The 27,792-nt window shown below is 39.2% G+C and overlaps 1 protein-coding gene and 1 long non-coding RNA gene across 2 annotated transcripts in view; both read left to right on the forward strand.

The window, feature by feature from the left end:
* Window positions 1-11,950, forward strand: part of LOC149831958 (uncharacterized) — a 32,445-nt gene extending 20,495 nt beyond the window's left edge. The window contains exon 2 of the long non-coding RNA XR_016433068.1: window positions 11,652-11,950. This is a non-coding gene — a long non-coding RNA (uncharacterized LOC149831958). The remainder of the gene's footprint in view (window positions 1-11,651) is intronic.
* A 7,057-nt stretch (window positions 11,951-19,007) lies between these two features.
* On the forward strand, window positions 19,008-21,373 carry LOC149831959 (MYB-like transcription factor EOBI). Its single transcript, XM_090012319.1, has 3 exons — window positions 19,008-19,406; window positions 19,530-19,659; window positions 20,441-21,373. The coding sequence occupies exons 1-3, from the start codon at window positions 19,262-19,264 to the stop codon at window positions 21,030-21,032; spliced, it is 867 nt and encodes a 288-aa protein (XP_089868445.1). The 5' UTR covers window positions 19,008-19,261; the 3' UTR covers window positions 21,033-21,373.
* The last annotated feature ends 6,419 nt before the right edge of the window (window positions 21,374-27,792 follow it).

A 27,792-nucleotide genomic window follows, 5' to 3' on the forward strand; every position in this document is an offset into this window, starting at 1 on the left:
AGGAGCTGAGAGAAAAAAGAGCTGCAATTGCTGGATCGGAGCCTAAAGATCAGGATGCACCAGTTTCCCTGACCCAACTAATGAAGATTCTTCAGCCTCTCATCAAAGGTGCCTCTTCCTCATCTGAAGCTTCAACCTGCGCAGCAGCCTCATCTTTTTCTGATCTAGCTAAAATTTCTTGGCTTCTTGACTCTGGTGCATCTTTTCATATGACCCCAAATAATCAAAGTCTATCCAAATATGTTAAAAATAAAACAAGTGTGTCAAAGGTCTTTACTGCTGATGGGACTTCTCTTGAAATAGAAGGAATAGGAAATTTTGAAAAAATTTATAAAACAAAAATTTTTTTTATTCCAGAAATTAGACATGTTCCCAAATTAAATTTAAATCTTTTATCTGTATCTCAAATTTCTGATTATGGGTGTAATATTTCTTTTTCTTCTCATGGTTGTTGGGTACAGGATCGCCAGTCAGGCAAGCTGATTGGGGAAGGCCATAGAGAAGGAGGACTCTATTACATGGATTTTTTGGAAATGCCAAAGAAAGCTTTTTGTTATAATATTCAAAAAATAGAGTTAGAACTGTGGCATAAGAGACTTGGTCACCCACATATAGCCAAAATCCAACATTTTCCAAATCTAGGGAAATTTTGTAATTCTGAATCATTTGATTGTAAAGATTGTATTCTCGGCAAAATGAAAAGATTACCATTTCAGAACAGAACCTTTTTCTCTTCAAGACCACTTGAATTAATACACTCGGATGTTTGGGGTCCTGCACCAGTAATTTCTAAAGGAGGATTTGTTTACTATGTTATTTTTGTCGATGATTTCTCCCGACATACATGGATGTACTTTCTCAAACATAAGTCTGAAGTATTTTCATACTTTCAAACTTTTCATAATATGGTTAAAAACAAGTTTCAAAATGATATTACTATTTTTCGCACAGATTCAGGGGGAGAGTTCTTATCCACAGATTTTCAAAATTATCTTAAATTGCATGGCATCACACATCAAAGATCTTGTCCTTATACACCTCAACAAAATGGACTGGCAGAACGAAAACATCGCCATATTATAGAAACCACTAGGACTTTATTAATAGCAAATCAAGTCCCGAAAGACTTTTGGGCAGAAGCTGCCTTAACTGCCATATATAGGGCAGTTATTGCATTAATTCACTCATATGAAGAACCATCCACATATTTTCAAGCAAAAATGATATCAAATGGATAAAAGCCATGAAAGCTGAATTAGATGCACTTGAAAAGGCTTCTACATGGAATATTCAAGATCTTCCTCCAGGGAAGAAAACTATAGGATGTCGATGGGTTTATAAAATTAAAACCAAGAGTGATGGTACTCTTGAAAGATATAAAGCCCGTTTAGTAGCCAAAGGTTATGCCCAAGAATATGGGATTGATTATGAAGAAACCTTTGCTCCGGTGGCTCGTATGACTACTGTCCGAACCTTAATTGCCTTAGCTTCTATCAAAAAATGGTCTATTTTTCAAATGGATGTCAAAAATGCTTTTTTAAATGGAAAGCTAGTTGAAGAAGTATATATGGAACCCCCTCCTGGTCTAAGTATTCCTAAGGGTAAAGTCCTCCGCTTAGAAAAAGCTCTTTATGGACTTAAACAAGCACCAAAAGCTTGGTATGATAGGTTTAGTCGTGTTATGATTGATATTGGTTTTCAATTCTGTTTAACTGACACTGCTTTGTTTATTAAGAATTCTGATGCAGGGATCATTGTGCTTCTTCTCTATGTGGATGATATGATCATCACCGGAAGCGATAAACAGGGAGTTGAAACAATCAAAACACTTCTTAAATCTCATTTTGAAATGACTGATTTGGGCTTGTTGAGATATTTTTTAGGCATTGAAGTTGCTTATTCTCCTAGAGGATATTTATTATCTCAGACTAAATTTGCTTTTGATATTGTTTTCAGGTCTGGTATTACTGATGATGAGAAAGTCGACACTCCAGAAGTTGTTAATGTTAAAATGAAGATTGATGATGGAGAACTTCTTGCAAACCCTACTCCTTACAGACAGCTTGTCGGGGCACTTTCCTATCTATCCATTACCAGACCAGATATAGCACATGTTGTTCATACAGCAAGTCAATTTCAACATGCTCCTACTTCTGTTCATATGGGAGCAGTCATGCGTATTATCAGATACATCAAGTCCTCTCTTTCACGAGGACTTTTCTTATCTTTCTCCTCTTCTCTTGATTTAATTGCATATACTGATGCTGATTGGGGAGGTGATCCCAATAACAGACACTCAACCACTGGCTTTTGTGTCTTTTTAGGGGAATCATTAATCTCGTGGAGGTGTAAAAAGCAGCAGAAGGTATCTCTCTCATCCACCGAAGCTGAATACAGAGCCATGGCAACCACGACCATGGAAGTAGTTTGGCTCCGACGACTGCTTGCTGACATGGGAGTTGAAGCAACAAAGGCTTCACAAATGTGTTGTGACAACAAAAGTGCGATCTACATTGCCAGTAACAGAACATTCCACGAACGCACCAAACACATCGAAATGGATTGTCACTACGTCAGAGAGGAATATCTACACGGGATAATTGATCTGCCATATGTCACTTCAGAATATCAGTTAGCAGACTTCTTTACAAAGCCTCTCGCTGCTCCCCGATTTCACTTTCTCTTCGACAAACTTTCGCTCATTATACCGTAAGTTTGAGGGGGAGTGTTAAAATGTAAAACTGTACATATATGTATATATAATAATATTATATTATATATATATATATACATTTTTCATTTCTTTCTTTTCTGTAATTTTTTTCCTTTATTTTTTATTTTTTGTCTTTATGTCATCTAGTTCAGTTTGAACTAGAATGACTGTTGCTAGTCAAGTCCTGTCCAGACTTGACTAGCAATAGAGCTGTTGGACTGACACAGTCCAACAGCTCTTAATAGAGCTGTTGGACTGTGCCCAACAGCTCTATTGAGTCCTCTTTCAGCTGTGTATATAAAGGGGTGCAGCCCCTCTTGTATTTTACTCCAATGCTTCTTAAGCAATTGGTTTTTCATATCAATAAAGAATACATTTTTATTTTTATTTTGTTTCCAGTTATACCCTTTTTAAGGGTTATGCTTTAGTGTCATTCTTGACACTTGCTCTTGTTAATCTAAGCTCGTGTTTCGAAGATCCCCATTTCATTTCACCTATGTCTATCCCTTTTGCGGCATTGTATAATTCTAAGATCTAAAATTAAGACTCTATGTTGTGTAGCTACACTTTCTCCTGGTATAACCTTACAATCGATGCAACAACCCCTATCTCTCTTTCTAAGTAGGAAAAAATCTATCTGACTCGTATTAACCCCACTTTTAAATGTTACTAGGTGAGACTCCCTCTTCCTAAACCAAGTATTTGCTAAGATCATATCATAGGACAAACCAAAATCTAAAATCCTTTCTCCACTTTCGTTTCTTTCTCCTATACCATAGCCTCATTGGATACTCTCAAATTCATCCCTACTAATGCCTACATGTCCATTAAGGTCACCGCCGATGAAAAGTTTTTCACCATAAGATATCCCTTGTACTACTCCATCTAAATCTTCCCAAAATTGACGCTTAATGGAATCATCTAAACCTACTTGAGGTGCATAAACACTAATAATATTAATAATATCCGTACCTAATACTAATTTAATAAGTAAAATCCTATCACCCTTCCTACGGACCTCAACTACATTATCTATAAACTCACGACTCATAACAATCCCTACTCCATTCCTATTTCTATTTATTCCACATACAAAATTTTTATTTTTACAAAAATTTTCCAAAAAATAAAAAAAGAGATAATTTGGATATACTTGGGTGTCTTAATCTTTTATGCCAAAGATCTATATTAATGTCTTTGACATGATTACAAAACGAGTATTTTGGTAAACACAGGAAATCCATGTAGTAAAGGTCTCCTCGTCTATGACCTTGCCCAATCAACTTTCCTGACTGGAGATCCTGCACCCAACAGGCCTTAGATGAGAAGAATACTTTACAACCATAATCAGCAATTTGAGAAACCGAAAAAAGATTTAAATCTTAGTTTGGGAATGACTCTCACTTTTGGAACAAAGATTTTTTTTGAAATATCATCAAGTTTTCCTAAGCTTTTGACCTATGTCACAGGGACTCAGCAAAACAGATGCCGCATCCGCGTCGACGCGACGTGGGTGCGCGTGCAGGTGCGGCACCGGGTGCGGTCCACTATTTGGGCGTAAAAAAAAAATTTCCCCAATGAAAAGGAGGATTAGGGCAATTTTTTTTTTGGCCCTAATCTCTCCTCTCTCTCCCCTTGAGCTCGAGCTCTCTCCCATCGCCGCCCCAGCTCCGCCTCCCAGGCTCCTCCTCTCCTTTCGCAGGTATGTCTCTCACTCTCTTCTTGGGTCGGCTGGGGAGGGGCCGAGCACCCCCCCTCTCTCGGTCTCTTGTTGGGTCGGCAAGGGAGGGGCTGAGCCCCCCCTGCTCCCTCGTTTTTCAGCACAGGAGGGGCTGAGCCCCTCCCCCATCTGGCTCTTTTTTTGGGTCGACAGGGGAGGGGCCGAACCCTCTCGAATGAAAAAATAAATGACATTCCCCTTCCCATCCAAACGATCGCGTTCGTCGTAACCAGAGTCACCTGAATTATTACGACAATGAAGCCATACATGATACTTCAAGTATAAGGTTTTGATGATGAGCAAGTGGAATCAACTGCATTTCAGCTAAGGCTATGAAGAAATTGAAGAATTCAGTGAAGAATCTTTGAAGACTAGTGTGCAAATGTTTAATTCATTAAAAGTCTTAGATTCTTGTAAGAGCCTTACTTAGAGTGCATATTTAGGTTGCATTTCACCTTAAAAGTCTTTAGAAAAACTTTTCTAAAAGAAACACTTTTGAAAAACTTTTTAGAAAACTCTTTTCTTAAATTTTCATGTTTATTAGTCGACCAATAGACTTATCAGTCGACTAATCCTTTTGCGTCATATTTTCTAAAAAGTCATTTTTGTCAAATTAGTCGACCGAAGATTTTATCAGTCGACTGGACAGAATGTATGTTTTCTGGAAAATTAGCAGCAGTCGACTAATGGTTTTATCAGTCGACTGAACAGAACATGTGTTTTCTGAAAATTTAGCAGCAGTCAACTAATGCTTTTTATCAGTCGACCGAACAGAATGTTTGTTTTTCAGAAGTTTTTAGCAGCAGTCGACTAAAAGGTTTTTCAGTCTACTGATGATATTATCAGTCGACTAACTTTTCTCAAGTCGACTAAGTTTCAAAAATTTAGATTTTCAAACGGCTCGATTAACAGATCAGTCGACCGACGATAACTGTCAGTCTACTAATAACTAACTATTAGTCGACTAACTGATGTTTCAGTCGACTAATTTTGCCGTTTTCCTGAAACTTCAAAAAAGGCGTATCTTTTCATTTTTCAAACGTTTTGATCGTTCGAAATGGACCGTTTTGACACCCTTTCATACTCTCAACGTATGAAAAACTTTCAGCTATAAATATGAGTGCATTCTACACTAAAAAAAACAATAAAAATTCAATAGAATTATATTGACTTACTTCTTGCTTTTCACTCCTATTCATTCAAGTATTTGTTTTCTCACTCACGTGATATTTTCACTTCAGTTTTTCACTCAAATCACTTTGAGAGAGTGAATTCGTGAGTAGAGTGTTTCAACAACCTCAAAAGCCAATTGCATCTCATTTGCATTCAAAAGGAAGGCTCATAGGTTGTATTGTAAGTTGTTATTTCTTTTCTGTAAAAAGAAGGACTCCTTGGTGTAAAGGAGTTGTTTGCTTTCAGTAGGATTGTTACTGAAAGTGGGACCGGTTATGGTCTGTGTGATCTTGTAGTTTACAAGGTTGATAGTGGAAAATCTCAAGCGGGTTTTGCTTGGGGACTGGATGTAAGTCGGGTTAGACCGAACCAGGATAAAATCTTGTGTTCTTTGTGTGTTTGCTTTGAGATTTGCAAAATCATTCAATATTCCGCAAAAAAATTTAAAAGCACTATTCACCCCCCCTCTAGTGCTCGTTGCCTCGATCCTAGTGCACTTTCATGAATATCGCCCCGTCCATGCCTTTTCGGTGGCCGAAGCAATGGCGGCCTCAGTTCAGACGCTCGATATCATGGGGGAGTGACATTCTGGGCAAGACGTTCGCACTCAAAACGGTATCCCTTGCCTCCATTGTTTTCTTTTTCCTTCAAAATGATCCCCATTCTCATTCGAGAGGGTTCTGATCCCTGATCCAGATGTCCCCAAACTTTGTAGTCGTCGCCTGCCAAGCCGTCAGGAACATCGTCAAATCGTCGCTCGGGCCTGTCGGTCTCTTAAATTAAGGGAACCTACTGATTTTTATGCAATTTATGTCCTTTCTGCTCTCATATTGTAGCTATGGGATGGATCTATTTCCTGTCGATATCCTCGAAATAATTTCTCAAATTGGTTAAGATCATAAAAGTATAAGAGGCTTGAGTTGAGATAAGCAGGACAGGAACTGCCTTACTGATCAATGAAATTTTTTGCTTTTTTTTTTGGCGATGCATTGCAAGCTACAACCAACGCTTTTCTTTTGTGAAAATAAATCATAAACATGATGAGCGGATCATTTCCATCAATAAAAATGTTTGCCATTTCATTGTTTCAAAATGAACCACCCTTTGGCTTTTGTCATTTTTTGAGGCTTGCTTCAGAGTCAATTTTAAAATCATGGCAAATATCTTGCAGGCAAAACATTGCTATCGCTCAAATCATCCTTCTTCAATGGTGTTCATGTTTTGTCAGACTGGAATCCTACAACTGCAGATCACTGTTCATGGCATGGGGTCTACTGTGATAGCATGACATTCTATGTGGTGTTCCTGTATGTTTTATCTGGTCTCTGGTTTCTTTAGTCCCTGGTTTCTTCCTTTCGATGTTGTCATTGGTTACGTGTTACGATGTTTTGGAGCAGTAACCCTTCGAACTTGAATCTGAATGGTAAAATTCACGATGTTTCTTCCTTTCGATGTTGTCAGCGGGACCCGCGTCGGGGGAAGCCCTCGGACCCCCCCTTCCTGCAAGGGCAAAAACAATGAATCAGGCTCTACAACTCATCACTTTCATCTTTAGGGACAACCATATAAGATAAAAAAATGGTAAAAAGTAAGTTGGGCATAAATGTCATGGACCTTAACAGCTACCATACATTCATACATATAGACTATATATTTTTTTTACATTTTTTCCCCTTCCGCACCCCCGCACCCGCACCCGTGCCCGTGCCCGCGCCCGCACCCGCACCCGCACCCATGTGACATAGCTTTTGACTTTTAAAAAGGTACCATCGGCAATTGACACACATGAGAAATATGATTTAGTGCAATCGGATAATAGAGACTCATTATGAGTCATGTGGAAAGAAGCGCCCGAGTCTAGAATCCAAGAGGTCTTACCTGGAGGAGACGAGGAAGAGATGACAACCCCAGATGTAGAAGGTGTAGCCTTGAGAAGTTATGAGACAGCTTCTGCTATTTGAGCAAGATTCAATTCATTGAAGTTGCCTTATTTTCTTGATTCTTGAGGTTCTTCACTTAAGGCGATCACCTTTTTAAATTTGGGACATTCCGGTCTTATATGTCTGGGTTCCTTACAATGATGGCAAATAATTTTTCCTTTATATCCTCCCTTGTATCCTCTTTCATTGTGTCCTTCTTCATTGAACTTTTCAAAGTTAGGTGGTTGATATGTTTTCACAAAATTTTTGGGTCTTGCTGATCAATAATCGAATAACACTTCCTTCACGAGATTCTCCTTCTTTCAAGAGCCTAACTTTGATACCATGTAATGAAACAAGGTACAATGGAACAATAGTGAAACAAATACAATGTCAACAAAGGGCTTTAATAAACTCACTTAAGGTTGGTCTCTAATGGACCAAATACAATCTCAAAAGAGATAAAAATATCAAACACAAGAGGCATACAAGCCTATAAGATGCGAAAAAAACTCTAGACAAAGCCCTCAAATGCTTCTAAAAGCATTAAGGAATAACAAAATAAAGCCTCACTCCAGCACATGGGAGGCAGTCCAGCTCTTTGGACTGCCTTCCAACCGTCATTATTATGACTGTTGGGTTTGGACTGCCTCCCAACAGATTTATGACTGTTGTGCCTAACAGTCATAATATGGCTATTGGGCAGTTTATTTATTACAATGCTAAATTACATTTTAGTCCCTAGTGGACTGTACTATATGATAAAAGATAAAAATACCCTTATCGGGTATTTGAATACAAATTTATTTTTAACAGAGGAGGCCTCTCTCTCTGTGAGTCAAGCCGAGGAGGCCTTCAATTTTTACTTATTTTATTTCATTGTTGTTCTTATGTATGTGCAGCTATATTACAAAATGATACTTGCAACAGTTTGAAAATTGAAAATTGAAAATTGAAAATTGAAAATTGAAAATTGAAAATTGAAAATTGAAAATTGAAAATTGAAAATTGAAAATTGAAAATTGAAAATTTCAGGTATGCTTCTTTATTAGTTTATTCTGTTATGTTATGCATTAATTGCATTTTATGATTTTGAACTTAGAAAGTTAGTGCTTACTAGTTTACTTGTTTCATTTCATTGTTGTTCTTATGTATGTGCAGCTTTGAAGTTTTTTTTTTTATGCAAATATTTTGTAGTTTCTATTCTTTGATGCTTTGATTTAGTGAATTTTGATGCTTGGAGTTTGATTATTTGCATTCACATTGTAGAAATCATAGTGTTATATTCGATATTTAAAAAAAAAACTAAAAAATTTAGGTCCTAACCCATCCGAGTTATCGAGTCGACCTGCTGACCTACGAGTCTGGGGTTGGGCGATCCGAGTCCGAGTCACGGGTTTGCCAACTATGGTCTATCTAAGCTAAATGGATAACTGCGGATCCTAAGTGCTGAGAAGATTCCTAGGTGGATTCATGTTCTACACTGATGTCTGCATTTACCTTTATGGGTATGAGGAAGCCATCTGCTTATGTGAAATATCTGCTGTGTTATGATTTATATGAAGACATTCATGGCTCATGCTGAGTGCTCTGGAATGTAATTTCAGTTTGTACTTGTACTGTCACGGGCTAACTTTCCAAGGCCAAATTTTTCGCATTTCAAGCCAAGGAAGCCCCGTGCGGCACTAGGCCTCACGACCTAGTCAGCCTCACAGCACGTGTTTCCCACACGTAACTTTCTTACCCAGCGGAACGTCAACTTAACAAGCTCTTCTTTTCAAGAGATCCTTCCGAACATGGTCCATCGTGCATCTGATAGCCACTTACGTGCATAGCCGTCTCATACCGGCTAGCACCTTCAACCACCAAGCCAAACGTGCCTTACCGCTCCCACAAGCAAGCGCACGTTGACAAGGGCTGAAACGTGCCTTCGCAGCACTACCGACTTAACCAACATCCAACGCGGGTCATGGGGAGCATAACACATCCCAAAGTCTTTACCGATGCATGTCATGCCTCCAACCATCATTACAAGCCACCTTTCCTCAAGCCCAACCATCCGAGCCAACAACGCACGGATGCCTTAGCCTCGCGTGCCATGGAGCAGATAGCAACCCCATGGGCACGCCCCCAACATAACCTCACCATAGAAGGGACAAGATCTTTCGACCCCCAGTCCGCAGACCAGTTGATGATTATCTGCCATAGCGAACAGCACCACCCAAACTCGTTCGCCGGCGTTGTGCACTCACTTGCACAACCCCATGCCACTTGGCATGGTTGGGACCGCATCGCCGCACCAAGGGCCGCCTGCCTACGCACCCAAGGTCTTTGCCTACGCCCCATGGGGGATTTGAACTACACACGGACACCCCCATGCACTCCCAGTGCTGCCCGTGCGATATAGGGGGTGCCTATGCCAAACTGCTGCAACATGTGCCAAACAGCTCAAACAGGAGGTCCCCTATATAGGTATTTTAGGAGTCAGGCCCCTGCCAGCAAGAGGAACCCGAATAACACTTGGGGAACCATAAATTTCTCAACTTCGGAATTCTTCAAATCCGCCTTCACCCACGTGTTCCCCATAGTCCATTTACACGGTGAATCTTCGATCTTGGCCCCAAACAACTTCAAATGCTCATTGGATTATCGCCTCAAAGATTGTGCACGCAACTGTGCCCACATTGTGCACATTGCTGCACATGCCAAGCTCCGACCATGCTCACCGCAACTACATGCCCACCGCATGCTGTGCTTCGCACGCCACATGCACCACTCACAACAATGGTCTGTGCAACACACGACACCACTGTTATGCATGTGCACCAAACTCTGCACACATGGGCAAGGCCTGTTTGTCACGGGGTTGGCCCGACTGCCTCATGCACGCCGCAACCAACCAATCCATCACTCTTGGGGCACTTCCACCGCACTTCACACACATCCATGCATCTGTTGCCGCATCTGCACTGCACCACACCAGGCACATGCCACACTCCTTGCACAGCCCTGTGTCCCACTCCAGCACACGACACCATCTGTGGCATGCACGTGCCTCTTATGAATGTGCACTGCACCTTGCCAGTGCACATGTCACACACTTCTTCCACTGTCTAGTGCCAAGCTCAGGCACATGACGCAATCAGTGACATGCACACACCTTTTTCAGCACCTGCGTTGCACCAACCCGTGCACACGCCACACCCCTTTGCACAGCCCAGTGCCAAGCTCAGGCACACGGCACTATCAGTGGCATGCACACGTCTCTTCAACCCCATGCACCGCACCAAGTCCCATACCTATGGCACGTTGCAAGGCTCTCCGAGATTTTGGGTGCAACATGTACAAAGCAGAGCGTTATTGCAACTTTTGAATTCTTTCAAGATAAGCTTCTTATCTGAAAGTTCCTCATTGATTTCTCTTTTCTTTTTCTGCATCCTTGAAGGAGGAAGAATGAACCTATTTTTTCCTGTTCTGATGAATCCCGTTTCTCAGTTGCAGAGGATTCACATCTTAAGCTAGTTAGAGGCTAGAGCTGTTCTCATGTGATCTGTTCCCTTACTGGCAACAAGCCAGCAATCATTTTTAACAGTTATTTTTTCTTCTTTTTATCTTTATGTTAGCAGTCCTTTCTAATGGGCGATATATGACAGCCTGAATTATTTAGTGGGTTGATACCATGGTTCATTTTTTCCAGGCCTGTTGCTGCTTTCTTGGTGTTATCTGAAGTAGAATATGCCAACTTTCTTACTTTTAGCCTGTTGTATCCTCTGCCAAGTCTCGGTTGCTTGCTTGTGCTCTTATTTTTTTCATTTTTTTTGGCTAGTATAAAGTTGTGCAGCATTTTCTCCACAACTGAAAAGTATAATTTATTTACATTTTTGAGTGTTGGGTTCCTATGCATCAGCATTTTATTTAGCAATTTGTCTTTTAAGGATCATCCATCTTCTGTAGTCATATAGATCTTTCACCATGTAAGTTATTTGAAATTTTGTCTTGATCAAGATGTTCACCTTTTAACATCTTGATCCTTCCACTATCTTCTGTTTATAGTTTTCTTTTTTGGGCATTTGAGAAACATTGTTCATGCATTTTCTATCTTGATTTATTTGCAAATATTTAACAGGTGACACAGCTGCAAAAGCCTTTTCAACTTCTTTGGGTCATTGGAAGGAAACATTTTTCTCCATGAACATGGATGACGATCAAGTCCAGCAGTATGTCAGTAATGTTTCTTTTGTTGTCGTAATGGAACAATATGTAATATTTGTTTAGTAAGAATATGTTATTGAGAAAACTGAATGTATGGTTGCTCCAAATTATTTGTTGTAATATTCTCTAGTTCTCCCAAATTGGTCGTAGGGTAGCTGTGGTATGACTATTCTTTAGAATAATTAGTTATGAATTCCTTTTGAGAAGCTAAAATTTATACTGTTATTATTCCCTTTGATTATAGCTTGTTAATAATGTAACATACAATTTGCATCACTAATATCTCAACTGCATATTTCTGTTTATTTAGCTAGTGTGCACATAATACCTTTTTGACTTTTTTATCAATGGGTATGTACATACACGCATACCCCTATCAGTTCTTAAAATGCATTGTGATTCCAAAATTTTACTGTCACCACCAAGGATGATTAAATAAAACTGTAAAAGATTGTAATTGTTATTCTGTCAGTGTGGACTCTTTCATAGTTTACAGGAAGTCCCTTGGGGTGACAATTAATATAAAGAGCCATCATGGTATTTCATGTAATCTGTTAGAGGGAAAAAAAGTGGTTAACTTGTTTGCTGAATGTCATGCACATCTGTCTATCTCAGAGTTACGGGAAGCTTCTTAGATAAGTGGAAAGCTCGCTTCCCGGAAACTCGCTTCAGAAGCCCAATACTCCTCGCTTCCGAAACTTGATGAGAATCTTGATTCTCCCACGCTTCTCCTATGCCTTTCACATGCTTCATCTATTCTTCCTATGTGTTCTCTCACTCTACTTTCCATGTTTTTTATGTGTTTCCTCTCATGCTTCTCACTCACTTCCATGTGCTTTCTCTAAATTGGCAGTCATCATTTTTAGATTTTGTTAAAAATTTAATTCTTACACTAAAAAATCATGAAATTTAACAGTAATCACTTTTATTTTAGTTTTTATTTGCATTCTATTTTGATTCTTATTCAATTCTTATATTGCTTTTTTTATTCCTCGCTTCCTGCTTTCTATACATTTTAAAATGCATTGCTTAGTGCTTCCGCTTCCCGTATCGTTTCCCGCTTCCACTTCCTAGTCTGACAACCTTGGTCTATCTATATATGTAGTGCCCACTATCATCTACGCATTATCTTGGAAAAGCAATAATGTTGTGGGAAAAAAGTATGACAGGCACCTTAAAATTTATGAAAATTGATACGTTTATAAATTACAAAAATCTATAAATTTATGGCATTCCTTTTTTCTTTATTTCCCTTTTCTTTCTTCTCTTCCTTTCTTCCTTTTTATTCCTTCCATTCTTCCTTCCTATAGAAAGTTTAGATTCCTTTAAAAACCTGTCTAACTATCAAATCCCCTAACTTAGTGCATGTTTTACACTGAAAAAAAGAACTATCCCAATCACATATGTGTGGCCAGTTTCACAAACCATTAAAAAAAGAAAAGAAAATTATTTAAAAAAGAGCGAGAAGGGTGAGGGAAGGTTTTCTTTCATTGGTATCTTAAGTTGTCAGCTGTTTATTAGAAGGCAGAGGAAGTCTTTCATGTGTCTAATAGCCATTTATCAGAAACTTTCAAACTAGACAAAAAGCTGATGTTCATCAAGATTATATCATTTATAGCTTCTAACCTACAAGCCAGCCAAAGAGTAAGTAATGGACAAAATTTTCCTATGTCAGTATGTTCAGTTGTCAGTTATGCACTGGAGAAGGCAAAAAACTTTTTCATATGCCAGCACCATTTATCAGAAAAACAGCAAACTAACCTAAGGCTGACATTCAGCAAACTACATGTTTTCTAAATCTTAGCCTACTGGACAGCCACTGACACCTTAATCCTCTATTACTAGACCTGTTTTTTTTCCTAAATATTCCTATTTTCTAAACATAAATCATTTCAACACTACCTTCCCTTGTAAAAGCTTAGGTCTTTCACTATGCAAACACTTGATGCTAGAAATAGGATAGTGCAAGACCATGGAGTCCTGAAAGGTCACAGAATGTGCAGTCAGCTATGCTGAGGAAAAAATCATAACCTGGACTGACTTGCATTTAATATGAATTGATCTGATAGAATCACAAGATATACAAATGTTTATCTGCGGTTTCTGCATGTGCCAATAATGACACAATACCAAATGTTTCTGCATGTGCCAGGGATGTAATCCTTCAGTTAGTTGAGAGTCGTGAAAAAGACATTCTTCAATCTCTCTATGAGTTACACCACTATATTTATCTGCTTATAAGATGTTGATATATATATATATATATATATTCTTTGGTGCGGATGTGTGTACAGTATCAATGAGTTGAAATGTAACTCATTGCTCATGTCTTTTTAATCTAGTCCTACAGATGTGATACACATGGCCTGTTTTGTGGGAAGCGAATAGGAAAATAGTTTTCCGATATTGGTAAAAAAAAAATATTGTTAGAGGCTTCAAGAAAACTCACTTCTTGATAATGGGAAGCGAGTGGGAAGCGAAGAGTCTCTTCTCCGCGCATTTCAGAAGCAACGGTTTTGCGCTTCCGAAATGCTTTTCGATGAAGCACACTTTCCCAAGTGCTGTAGCGTTTCCGGTAACCCTGGATAGCATTCATGTTTTATTTATTGTTCATTCCCAGTAGCCTCTGATGAGAGGTGAGGTGGATCAAACTCAAATGGTACCTAATATTAAATATGTCAAATTCAAATGACAGTTCTGGCTTATGTGGATAGAATGAAAGGGTTAATATTTGCTACATTTGTGGGTAAGGAATCCCCTAGTAAAACATTAATATTTTAAAAAATTTAATGTTTTTTGCACGCTGACCCTCCAGATATGATCTACATGTTTGGGATAGTAGAAATCAGTGTTTGGGTCATATTACGGGGGTTGAAAAATCAATGGCCTATATGATATACCAAATTTTCAACCCTCATAAAATCTTATTTTTACATTGAAAAACTACAATCCAAGAGTTGATTCCTACTATTTTGACCATGTTGAACACATCCTTGGAGTCTGTTTTGGTCAAAACAACCTCTCTATAAGTTCCAACTAGGGGGTTCCTTACCCATGAGTACCAAATGCTGTCCCAATATGAAATACTTGTTTTTCCTTTTTCGCTGATTCTGTCTTGTGGCTGACTCTTCTTTTAGATTGTCTTTGGTTTCAGCATTGGACAGCGCTTCATTCGAGCATTTCTGTAAAAAAAAATTTAAAGTTTTGAGGATTCTGTTCATGGTAACTATTGAAGGCATTTTGTGTGGCAAATAATGTGCAATTCTGTAGGGATGATGAAGCGATGAGAGGAAAGGCCATGTTTTATGAAGTCTCTCCAGTCTTTCCAATCTGTGTAGAAGGGGCTGCCCATGCTATATGATGCTAGACTCATTATGGGGGAAGGGAGCAACGATGATCTTGTCCTGGCTAAAGACTTTCACAAAGTGTGTTTAGTACGATTGAGTATTGTTTACTGTGTGTGTGTGTGTCCACAAAGTTGTGATAAAATGGCTTGTGGATAGAGCATCAGTGGGTCTGATAATGACAAAGCTGTGATGAAATGCTAGTCTGATATATGTTGTTGAAGGGATGTCAATGGTTTGGTTTGGGTCTGATATTCAACTGAATCCTAATCTGTTTAGCTGGATTTGGTAGAGTATGAATCATCTGAATGATTATTCCATTTACATCCAAACTTGAATCTGAATTTGATGAATTTTTTAATCTGCTACATATCCTATTAGCTATCCAAATGCAGTCACTTCCCCATCGGATCCATCATGATACTGGTGCGGGTCAACTTTATGAAAATCCCATTGGATCTGAAAGCCTTTCTCCATCCAACCTCAGATCCGATTAGGTGGGATTCAGTAATGCCCACATCCAAACCGAAACCAATCATTTACATCACCAGGTTCTTTTGTGATTTTCTTTTACATCAGATTGATATCAAATGCCAACGGTCTTACTATTTTTTTAATCTTTCTTTCATTTTGTAAGACATTTTGGAAGAGTAGCATGTTTAGTCAAACATCCTTTCTTTTCATAAGGTTGGCTTTCTCATTTATGACTTGGCCCCTCTTGTATGGTTGTGTATCATTGATCATTTTCACTATTGATATTTTGTATTGGAGTATTTTAGGATTTCAAGTCTTTGTATGCATTGGTTTATTTTGAACTGCTATTTTCTCCTTTCATTGGTAGAATATAGTAAATGAAGGGGCCAAATTTGATGATAAGACTTGAGTCACTTCATCTTACCCAAAGGCTCATGAGGTTTGACTCCAACTGGGGTCTCTATCCCCTATCTTCACTAATAAAAAAATAAAAAGAATAGAAAGAAAAGAAGGAAATGAAAGGACGTGAGCCAAGGAAAGATCAAAAGATGGTTGAATATTTGAGCTTTATATTGGCAGGAAGGTGGGTGCTGGCATTCAGTCATTGGTTGTATTATGATTACATGTTTAAATTTACATGTGTGCTTGAATATCCATGGATGAAACTATATATTTAGAATAATTATCTCAATAGCATATTTTTCATAAGGTTTCCATTTCAGTGTTGAATCCCAAGTTACGTACTTCCTAATCATCACGTACTCTATTTCTACCTATTCAATGGTCAATATTTTCAGCTTTAATGGCAAACCAGTTTTTTTTTTTTAAATTCCCCTTGTTTGCATCTTGACAGACAAGTGATGGCTTGTCATTCAGAGACATATCTAATAATACTTTGTGTCCTTAGTGTCAAACAACTGCTAAACAAGACGACTTTTAAACCATAATGTGGAGTATAAACTTTTAATTTTCTATGTATGCATCTTCTACTACTCTTATAAGATGCTATTTATCATTGATTGGTTCTCTTGAAGCTAAGTTTCAATAAGTTCCACAATGATGGTTAGTCATGAACCCTTTTATTATTGTTTCTTTTGAAAAGATTGCTGCGACTCCCTCCACTAAGATCACAAAACACTTTTACAAAAAGTAGTAACGAACAAGGCCTTTTTTCAAGCTTCCATGTCAGAAAGGGTACATTATGTGTCGTATTGGTTTGAAAACTAGAAGAATCTAAATCCCATTTTATTAAACAAATCATGCACTTCCGTGCAGGCATGCTAATTGCCTTTGTACAACAAAAAGTGTGATTTTATACTATATCACAGGGATACTCCAATTTACTACCGTGTCGTGTCCCGTATTTTTTTTACCATTGCCCGTTTTTCTAAGTGGATTTTCTCAATTGCTTTTGCTCAATGAAAAGACAATAGTGATTAATGAGACCTGCAATGTAAAAGGTGGGACTCAAAAGTTTATTTAGCATACGTCAATCAATGAGACTGTGAGCCACTATAATACTTAAGTGGTTTCAATGACAAAAGGGTGAACGCTACTATTATTAATTTGTTTCATCATATTCATCAACATCATCAGAAATGGGTGATGAAAATGATGGGAAATCGTTCAAAAGGGACAGAAATAAAGAAAAATTAGAAAAGAAAGAGATGTAGAAATAGAAAAAATATCTAAATAAAAGGAGAGCACACCAAAAAAAGAGAGGTCCATGGAAGAAGACCTTTCCATTTGCTTGGAGAAAAGGTGGAACCCTTGCAAGTAGGGCAAATGGGTCGAATCTTTTATCCAATTTTGTCCCATCCAAAGGGTATACGCTCCACAAGAATGATGGCCATTTTAAGAATGGGTTGGATTTGGAACAAAAAAGTCAGGTTTGGTTGGATCTGAGTCGGAATCAGATAAAAAACAGCTCTCCTACCTTAACCGTTATCTATTTCACATGGAAACTGATACACCTTGATGCATTTTCTGTGAAACCAGCATCAGAGGGGTCAGGTTATATCCAGATTCAGAATTTTACCATGCGTTCTGAGTCAGATCTGAATCCAAAAGCAAACCCACTCATTGAAAGCTGGATCCACTGTCAGATCAACCTTGATGTGCCCCATATCCGAACCCATTGCATCACAACTTACAGGACAAATAAGACATGAAAAAGAGGAGATCTGGCCGAATGAAAGGGAAAAAGATTAATTAGGCCTTAAAGACAGAAAGGAAGAACTCTTATGGGATGAAAATCCGATTTGTCTTAAATTCTTGAAGGGTATTTCTAGTTTCTTCATTAATCATGCACATTTACAGTTTTTCAGCGAATAAGGACAATATTTTTGTCATTTTTATTAGCTGAAGGATTCTAATATTCAACCTGGTTGATCTGTGCGAGTAGATTACCCCTATTATCATTAACCTATTGGTCTTCTATAGATGTTGAACATGTGATGGTTTGCTGGGTAAAGTTCTAGCATCTTAACCAAGGGTCAATGGGTATAAAACCAGCCTCACTATTTAAGCGGAAATAAACCAAAAAAGACAAGAAAAAAATTCAAGATAAGAATTTTACTGTGATTTCATTTTACACTAGTTGGTTACCTATAATGAAAGATAAAAGCAGCAATTAGAAAAGCCTAAGCCTAAAAGAGATAGGCCTAGGTACCCACAAAATGGCATTTCTATTTTACCAAACATAAGTACAAGAACTTCACCATCAAAACCAACACTTGTCCATCCATAATTGTCTGTCATATCCTTACTTTTCATTGTCCACATCTCCAGCACAAAAAAATATATACCCTTATGTTTTTCCACTAATCCAATGGTCTGTCTCTGAAAACCTCTAAAATAATAGTGAAACAGCACCTAGCGTCACAAAAGCAATGTACAATGATGCATTAACTAATAAACCACTAATAACAGTTTCCAATTTTCCATTCCCCATTTTCAATTCAGACCTCACAAGGAATTGTTAGAAATATGGGAACAGCACAGTTAAGTCAAATATAGCAGCAGCAGCAGCTGAGGTGGACTGCTGAAACCATGATATCATTGTCTCTAAATTTGATGGCTGATGGGTTTAGAAGCATCACCACGTAACAAAGCAGAAAGAAAAAGAAAGAGAGTTCATCTAGAAAGTTGACACTTGTATATCTGCAGAGGTTGCGTTAAAATGGACATCAGAAAGATATCACCATCTTGCTTATGTTAACATCTGAAAATGCCGCCATATTAGGCAAGCCGGATGAAACCACGTATTTATGTATAATATCTTGTCCAGTCAAACACGTTTCATGAAAAGAGAATATAGGAAAACCATAAGCCACAATGGCCGCACTTCCCACAAAACCCGGGTTTCACTATCAATAAACCACCTTCCCCATCTTTTTCCCCTTTATGGGTACCCTATATTATTCCATAACCCATGAGTTTTAAGTGCCCAAACACCAAAAAAGAGCTAGAAAGAGAAATTTTTACTGTATTGTTGGTTTTCTTGAGTGTTCTTTCTTGCTTAAGTTTTCACTCTTAGATGAAGTACTGCTCTATGAATTTATCTTGTTGTTCATAGGTTTCCAAGCTATATGGTCTATCTATGGCCTTAAAAAAGATCCTATAAATCCTGAGCACCATCTTTCATTATTAGCTCAAGGTAAATGCTTTTTGGTTTCTGGGTTTTGGGTGTTGAAGTGTGAGGAATATGGATGGTATGATAAAAAAGAACAAGATTGATGAAGTGAGTGAGCTGAGGAGAGGTCCTTGGACTCTTGAGGAGGACACCATTCTGATTCATTACATTGCTTGTCATGGAGAAGGGCGTTGGAATATGTTAGCAAGGTGCTCAGGTAAGGAAAAAAAAACAAACATTTGTCTTTGATAGTTAGGCCTCTGCTTATGAAACTTGACAGAACTTGTGCTTACGAAATTTTCTCTATTTACATATATGATCTTGTATTTTTTTATGGTAGGATTGAAGAGGACGGGTAAAAGTTGCAGGTTGAGATGGCTTAACTACTTAAAGCCTGATGTCAAGCGGGGTAATCTTACTCCAGAGGAGCGACTCTTGATTTTGGAGCTCCACTCTAAATGGGGAAATAGGTATTCTTATACCTTAAAATAATTGTCGACTTGGATCCAAATATGAGAGAGAGAAAGAGGAAGGGAGATTATTCTTATTATCATTATTATTGTTTTTAATATTTTTCCTGCTATTGCGATTTATGGTTGTCGCTGCTGTTGTTCTTGTTATTGCTGTTGTGTAATAATATTGTTAATGTTTTGAATGAAAGTTATATTATTATCTCTGTCATTCTACCTCCATGATCATACTATTACTGTTATTCTTGTTCTTGTTATTACACACATCTTTATTCTTGAATAATGGTTTCGACTATGGTACTTGTCAATATCACAAAAAAGTTGTACAAGCTCATGTATTCAAGTTACGTTTGCACCAGTAAGACTTTGAGTGCTTTATTGTTTTAGTTTTACAATAAAAAAACCCAGAGAAAAACATTGGTAGACACCATTATTATATTCAACTCCTTTTTGCTTCAATTCTTGTGCATGCCCAACCAAAACTCTAGAATCAGTTCTGTATATGTGATCAGGAAATGCATGCCTAGTCCTACTATTGCGGTTGTTGGTATTGGCGTTGCAATAATTGGTGGCAGTGATATATTAAACCGACCGGAGTAGGGAAGCCAGCTCGTCACTATGGAAGCAGACGTGTTCATGTCTAAGTATTTAAAGCATATATATTTCTATAGTCAAAAACTTTTATAGTCCAAAATAATGATAGCTCATGCCTGCAGTGCTAGTTGTTTTGCATGATAATCTTCATGTTATGAATGTGCTCAATATCCTTTATGTGTTGTAGGTGGTCAAGAATAGCACAGCATCTGCCGGGGAGAACAGACAATGAAATAAAGAACTACTGGAGGACAAGGGTGCAGAAGCAAGCTAGGCAACTGCAGTGTGATGCAAACAGTCAGAGATTCAGGGAGACAGTCCGTTGCTTCTGGATGCCAAGACTACTTCAGCAGAAGATGGGCACCTCTTTCATCAATGGTACTGCAAGCTCAAGCACACCACAAGCCATTGAAGCCCCCCAACCATCACCATCTCCTCTCACTACCATTTCTGCACCAGAGGAAACCAATAAACCTACCACAGTTCTGAGCTTTCAGGGTTCTCATGTAAAACAATCCAATCAAGAAAACTTCTGCTCAGATTCCCAACTACCCACAATTCCCGAGTTCCCCACAAGTCCCCGCAACCCAATAATATCCAGGGGCTGTTACTTTGTTGATAATTATGATCCCCTCAACAGTACCATGTCTGCTCCAAGTTGGAACTGTGGATTCTCTGATTGCTCATTGGCTGAGACCAACTGGCTTAATGACTTGTCAGATGGACTATGGAACATGGATGAGTTTAGGTTTGTAACACAGTATCAGAGTAGCATCTGAAAAGCTACTGCTAGGGAAGTTATCAAAAAAGTAAAGGTTGCATCCAATGTATCAAGTCATTGATGAATGTTACAAGGAATGAGTTGAGTAGAAAGTTTGTTGAGTGGTGTCAATGTCACTTAGGCTGTGGATCCCTTTTTTCCATATGTAATAATTGATTTTTGACATCTGTAGTGAGAAACCATTTCCTCTAGAGAAAAAGATGGTGGAACAATGGAAGGCTATATGGAAATCAAATCAAATAGGCTGCTTGCTGACTATGACCAAAATGTTATCCATCCATCAGATTAAACTGTGTAGTAACTTCAAATGATGAATGGTGCATATGATGTGTTTTGGGGTTGTGGGGTTGTGATCATTCTTTTTCTACATGTATTGATTGTCTACTTTTGGCTCTAGATATCACTAAATTCTTCTCTCTAAAAAAAAAAGATCACTAAATTCAAGTTAGTAGATGAAGGTGCCCCACATCATTTTTTAATATTCTACGGTCACTAGCATGACGCAATATCAAGTTGATAGATCAAACTGAGAGAACACTAGGGTGTTGCTGCGAAGCAGGTTATATGTCCCCCCCCGAACAGGGGAGTTAGTTACATCTCATGTTCAGGGGTCCCAAAGAGCACCACGTATGTAAGCATGTGTGTCTCGTATCTCCATGTTTGTCAGCATTAATTAACGTTGGAGTTTGATGCGATTGCAAAGACTTAAGTACCCTCTTCTCCATTGGTGCCAAAAAAAATGACGATTCTTGAAAAGGAGTGGTTGTAAAGACTTAAGTGCCCCAAAGATGATTATTTAAGACTCAGTCTTTGCACTGCAGGATTATCCGAGAAAGAAATCTCCCCTGGATGAGGCCATGAACATCAACCCTCTCACACTCTCTCTCTCCCTTCTATTTTTGCTTCTGTGCACATCCAGCAGAAGATCCTATATTGCTCCATCAAGCACCAACTGACCTGCACATTGACTGTTGTGGAGCCTAATTCAGAGTTTTTACCCTTACAGGAGGAGGGTTTGGGGGCTCATCCCAGCGTGAGTAGCATCATTCAACTAAATGAGTTGTAGATCCTGATTCAGAGTTTTTACCCTTACAGGAGGAGGGTTTGGGGGCTCATCCTAGCGTGAGTAGCATCATTCAACTAAATGAGTTGTAGATCCTGATTCAGAGTTTTTACCCTTACAGAAGAGGGGTCTGGGGGCTCCTCCCAGCGTGGGTAGCATCATTCAACTTGAAGAGTTGTGGAGTCTGATTTAGAGTTTTTACCCTTACAGAAAGGGGGGTCTGAGGGCTCCTCCCAGCGTGGGTAGCATCATTCAACTTGAAGAGTTGTGGAGTCTGATTCAGAGTTTTTACCCTTACAGAAATGGGGGGTCTGAGGGCTCCTCCCAGCGTGGGTAGCATCATTCAACTTGAAGAGTTGTGGAGTCTGATTCAGAGTTTTTACCCTTACAGAAGGGGGGTCTGAGGGCTCCTCCCAGCGTGGGTAGCATCATTCAACTTGATGAGTTGTGGAGCTTGATTTAGAGTTTTTGCCCTTATAGGAGGAGGGTTTGGGGGCTCCTCCCAACGTGGATAGCATCGTTCAACTTGATTCATTGTGGAGCCTGATTCAGAGTTTTTGTCCTTACAGGAGAAGGGTTTGGGGGCTCCTCCTAGCGTGGGTAGCATTATTCAACTTGATTCATTGTGGAGCCTGATTTAGAGTTTTTGCCCTTACAGGAGGGGGTCCAGGGGCTCCCCCCCCCCTGCATAGGTCCCGGGTGTCGTGGTAAAAAAATGCACAGGGTGTCATGGTGAGAAAGACATATGTTTGTTCCAAGCAAGGTTGGAAGAAATCAATGGAAAATCCAACAAGGAGAATGCCATAATCAAGATGTGGATGTCAAGCGAGAATGGTGTTGTGCAACTCAAATAACACAAAATAATAAGGGCCTAGTTTTTAGTTAAAATATGGAATAAAATGACAATAGAAATTGCTTAAAATTTACATGAATAAATTAGACTTAATAACGAAGACACCACTTTTTACGGATTTGGAATATGATCTTCGGTTAGGGAGATATGACCCTGACAAGTTGGTCCTAATTCGGGTAGCGATTTACAGCAATTTGCTTACTGAATAACACTACAAATCGCTATAGTGATTTGCGAAAGACACTACAAATCACTATAGTGAGATTCAAAAATACTATAAATCGCTATAGCGATTTGCGGAAGACACTACAAATCGCTATAGTGAGATCCAAAAACACTATAAATCGCTATAGCGATTTGCGGAAGACACTACAAATCGCTATAGTGAGATCCAAAAATACTATAAATCGCTATAGCGATTTGCAAAAGACACTACAAATCGTTATAGTGAGATCCAAAAATACTATAAATCGCTATAGTGATTTGCGGAAGACACTACAAATCGATATAGTGAGATCCAAAAACACTATAAATCGCTATAGCGATTTGCAAAAGACACTACAAATCGCTATAGTGAGATCCAAAAATACTATAAATCGCTATAGCAATTTGCGGAAGACACTACAAATCACTGTTGAAAAGCCGAATAACACTATAAATCATTGTGGGGCTCGTTGGAGACCTGAAAATACTACAAATCGCTGTAGGAAAGCCCGATAACACTACAAATCTATGTTGGAAGGCCCCAAAAAATTTGGTTCGGAGGGCGCTGCCCCCCGAGCCCCCCCGCCAGGGGCGCCTCCCCTGGACCCCCGCCCGCTAACCGCGCAGCGAGATTCGCGCCGGGGGGGGAGCCCTCGAACCCCCCCGCCAGGGGCGCCTCCCCTGGACCCCCGCCCGCTAACCGCGCAGCGAGATTCGCGCCGGGGGGGGAGCCCTCGAACCCCCCCTCCTGTAAGGGAAAAAACTCTAAATCAGACTCCACAACTCATCAAGTTGAATGATGTTACCCACGTTGGGAGGAGCCCCCAAACCCCCTCCTGTAAGGGCAAAAACTATGAATCAGGCTCCACAACTCATCAAGTTGAACGATGCTACAGTCAGTGTGCTCAGTTGGTGTTTGATGGAGCAATGTAGGATTGTCTGTTGAATGTGCACAAAAGTAGAGAGAGAAGGGAGAGAGAGTGAGAGGGTTGATGTTCATGACCTTCTCCAGGGAGAACTCTTTGCCTCCCTTGATTTCTTCTCTAGAGAGAGAGAGAGAGATGATTTTACAGTGTTTTACGGAGAAAGAAAAAGAAGACTTTGAAGAGTCAACATCATTCTCGACTTTCTGGATGGAGGACATGTTTGTCCTTTTTTTGAACTGTTTGTTTTTTCTTTTTTGAATGAAGGGTATTTTTGTCATTTTCTCAAACCATCACTTTATGAGAAGAATAGCAAGAAAGGGTACTGAAGTCTTTGCAACCACACCAGACTCCAATGCTTAGTGATGTCAACATACACGGGAATGCGAGCCCCATGTGCTTGTATACGTGGTGCTCATTCAAAGTCCCGAACACAGACGTGGGATTCAGTGAATCATCGGGGGGGGACATACACCACCCTCCCGTGTTGGTGGCATATGAATATATGACACACGATGAGTAACTTCAGATGATTAATCAATCATGTTGAGCCTATTTGACTAACCAACCGTATTTGCAACCTTGTGCCACGTGTATGTTTGCTTGCACGCGAGTGTGCCAGCACTGGCACGTGTGACGCATGCACATGAGCATTAGGGTTCAAATCTCTCTCTCTCTCTCTACATGATCATGTAGTAGGCGAGTAGGGATGTCAATGGATGGGATTTTATTTCATATCAGACCAATTTTAATTCCATTTAGTTGGATTCAGTTAGCCAAAACCATATCCCATTATAATCAGATTCTGATAGAATTTTGATTTTTGCTATTGAATCTGATAAACAGGTAGATTTGATGAATATCTGAACTAGATTACATGTAATAAATTGGATTAGATATGAGTTTTTTTTTCGTCCAAATTCAAATCTGAATCAAAATATGTTTAGCCATTGTCCGACTAGTCAGATTTGGTATTGGCCACATCTGATCCAAATCCGAACTGTTTACATCCCTATACGCGAGGCATGCAATAACTCTCAAGATGAGCATGCTTAGGTAAGAATAGTACTATGATTGGCGACCTAAGGACCTCAACATAGGGTCATTAAAGGTTCACAACAGATTAGAAGAAAAGAAAAGAAACAAGACTCCCTCTCTCTCTCTCTCAATAGTCGCACAATAGGAGAGGCTTATAATAACCCTGAAGATAAGCATGCTTAGATAAGACTCATATTTCTTTTTTGAAAGAAAAAAGTAATCATTGACATTAAAACAGAATGAAAACTTTACAGGTTATGGGGACGAGGTGTCACCCACATACCAAAGAAAGAGATAAATACATGGGAGTAAAATAGAGTCCAAACATGAATATCATCAACCTCCAAACCGTGTAAGGTCAGTCCAGAATAGGTCTGAATTTGGCCATTTGAATCTGCATCTCTGATGAAGTTCCCACATTATCATGTCAAGAATGACGCCCATGCTTTTGCAATTACCTCTAAAAGTTCTAGCATTTGGTTCCAGCCAAGCAGAACACCAGGTGATTAATAGCCAACATCGTCTCACAATGTTCATTTGGGACCTTTCCTATGCATCTCTGATGCCAAGAGAACTTCCCTGAACGTGAAGTTTTCATCCATGCGTTTATTTAGTGCACCCCATACAAGAAGATTAAGTTGCATATGAAACTGCAGAAATTTAGTAAGTGTGCATTGGTCTCTTCTTCAAGCCCCCCCCAAAGCGACATTTGCTTGCTAAATGAAATCCCCATTGTTTAAAAAATGAGTCCGTCTTAATTTTTCCTTAAAGCAATAGCCAAGCAAAGGAAGATCCCCGAGGAGGTAAGCCCCCACCCCAAAGGGTGCCATGTGGGAAGGGACTAACAGGAACTGGGCATAGGACTATAGCAAGGCCACACCGAAAAATTATCATCCGATGAAAGCCTCAATCTTAATCGGTCCTCCCTTTCCCTGAATATGGAGGGCCCTAAAAGAGAGAAAAACTTGGTACTCATAGGCAGCCTCATCATATAAGACTAATACTATGATTGGCGTCCTAAGAACCTCAACATAGTTCATGATAGACTAAAAGAAAAGAAAAGAAACAAGATTATACGTCTATATGACTGGCGACCTAATAAGCTCAGCATATAGGCATGAGACAAAAAAGAACAAAACGAATCAAAGCTCTATGTGGGTTGTACATGTGTGTTTTGTGCATGAAATCGTGTGTATGTGTCTGTGCGTGTGTGTGTCCCGTGTGCGCAAGCATATGAATGGATATGGACATGCAAGTACAGATGATGACAGCAGTCATGCATGGTGCTTATACGAAGTGCATTACGTGCACGACACAATCATCCATGGTATGGATTTTGAATATTTTTTACAAGCACACAGAACAAACTCATGAGTAGGTGCCAACGGGGCTCCGCGTGGTTGGTAGGAGCTGTCAATGCACGTCACCTTGTGGTGGGACGTTGCAGGTTCAAAACCCCAGTGGTACGTTGAATAATAACTGGTAGAGGTCTGCCTAACCCCAGCTTGCCTTTCAAAAAAAAGAAAGAAAAAACTCATGAGTAGGTGGGGATGTAAATATTACATACCTAGTTGATTAGTTTAATCAAAGATAATTGACTGACCTTATGCAGCTACAGCACGCCTAGCTGATTGATATAATGAAATCTATTTTAAAGCCTAATACACTAGGACACTGATTGATTATCTCTAGCATCACTAAGACATAAATTTATAAATTAAAGCACCTCCAATCGGTGTTAATTCGATTGATACACGTTGAAAGTATAGAATTCAAGACGTTGGTCAGCTAAGCCATAATTAACTAACGTTTTAGTTTCAAAATTTGAAACATTTGACCAAAGGGGAGGAAGCCCCTAATCAAGGCACTTGCAATATTTCAAACACTTTGAAATTCTTGTTCAAAACTGCCACTAAAATTCTAGGGTAGTTCCCCTAATCAATATATATCTTATTATATGTCAACTTCAGGGTGTCTTGAGTCCAAAATCTTTCCTTCAAAGTGCATGCCTGGAGGAATACCAAATGTGGTGTCCAGAGTATCACGTAAGAGGCCATGTGTAGCTGTGGTCATATTCCTTGACCTCATCTGTGAAAACAGCATTTAACCATGACACCTCTCGCTAGGTCCATAGGTTTTAGCATTTGTTACGTAGCTTTGAACATGGAACCCTCTTTTCAATCTTGTCAATCCTTTCATGTCAATTAGACCCGTGAAGAGAATGAACTCTTTTTTCTTTTCACAGTATTGTCCTCCTTAGTCCCACACAATTTAACTATGATTACCCTCTTTGCATGATTGATATTTTACCACCTTTGCGTTGGTGGTGGGAATATGTTGAAGAGCTCAAGCTGTCACAATCAAAGACTTTGTGGGAAGTCCCTATTTTGCTCTCATAGATTCCATTTGGGGTATTTTAAAAATGAAAGGCTTTTATTTGGTTGGACCAATGGACTAGTGGTGCTTATTTCCCTGATTATACAGCAATCCATAGATAGCTTTTCGCTCTTTATTGTGCATCTTAAATGACCCAAGTTCTCTTCGTTTGTGAGGTGGTGCAACAAAATTCAGGGTTTGATGTAATGAACTTCTCTGACGACTCTGTTCAACGTTACACCACTAATAGAGTTTTAAGTGGCTGTGATGTACAGCCGTGAACAGTTAATAGAGATTATGT

Source organism: Nuphar pumila, chromosome 7 (assembly GCF_984573655.1).
Source record: "Nuphar pumila chromosome 7, dmNupPumi1.hap1.1, whole genome shotgun sequence".
NCBI classification, from domain to species: Eukaryota; Viridiplantae; Streptophyta; class Magnoliopsida; order Nymphaeales; family Nymphaeaceae; genus Nuphar; species Nuphar pumila.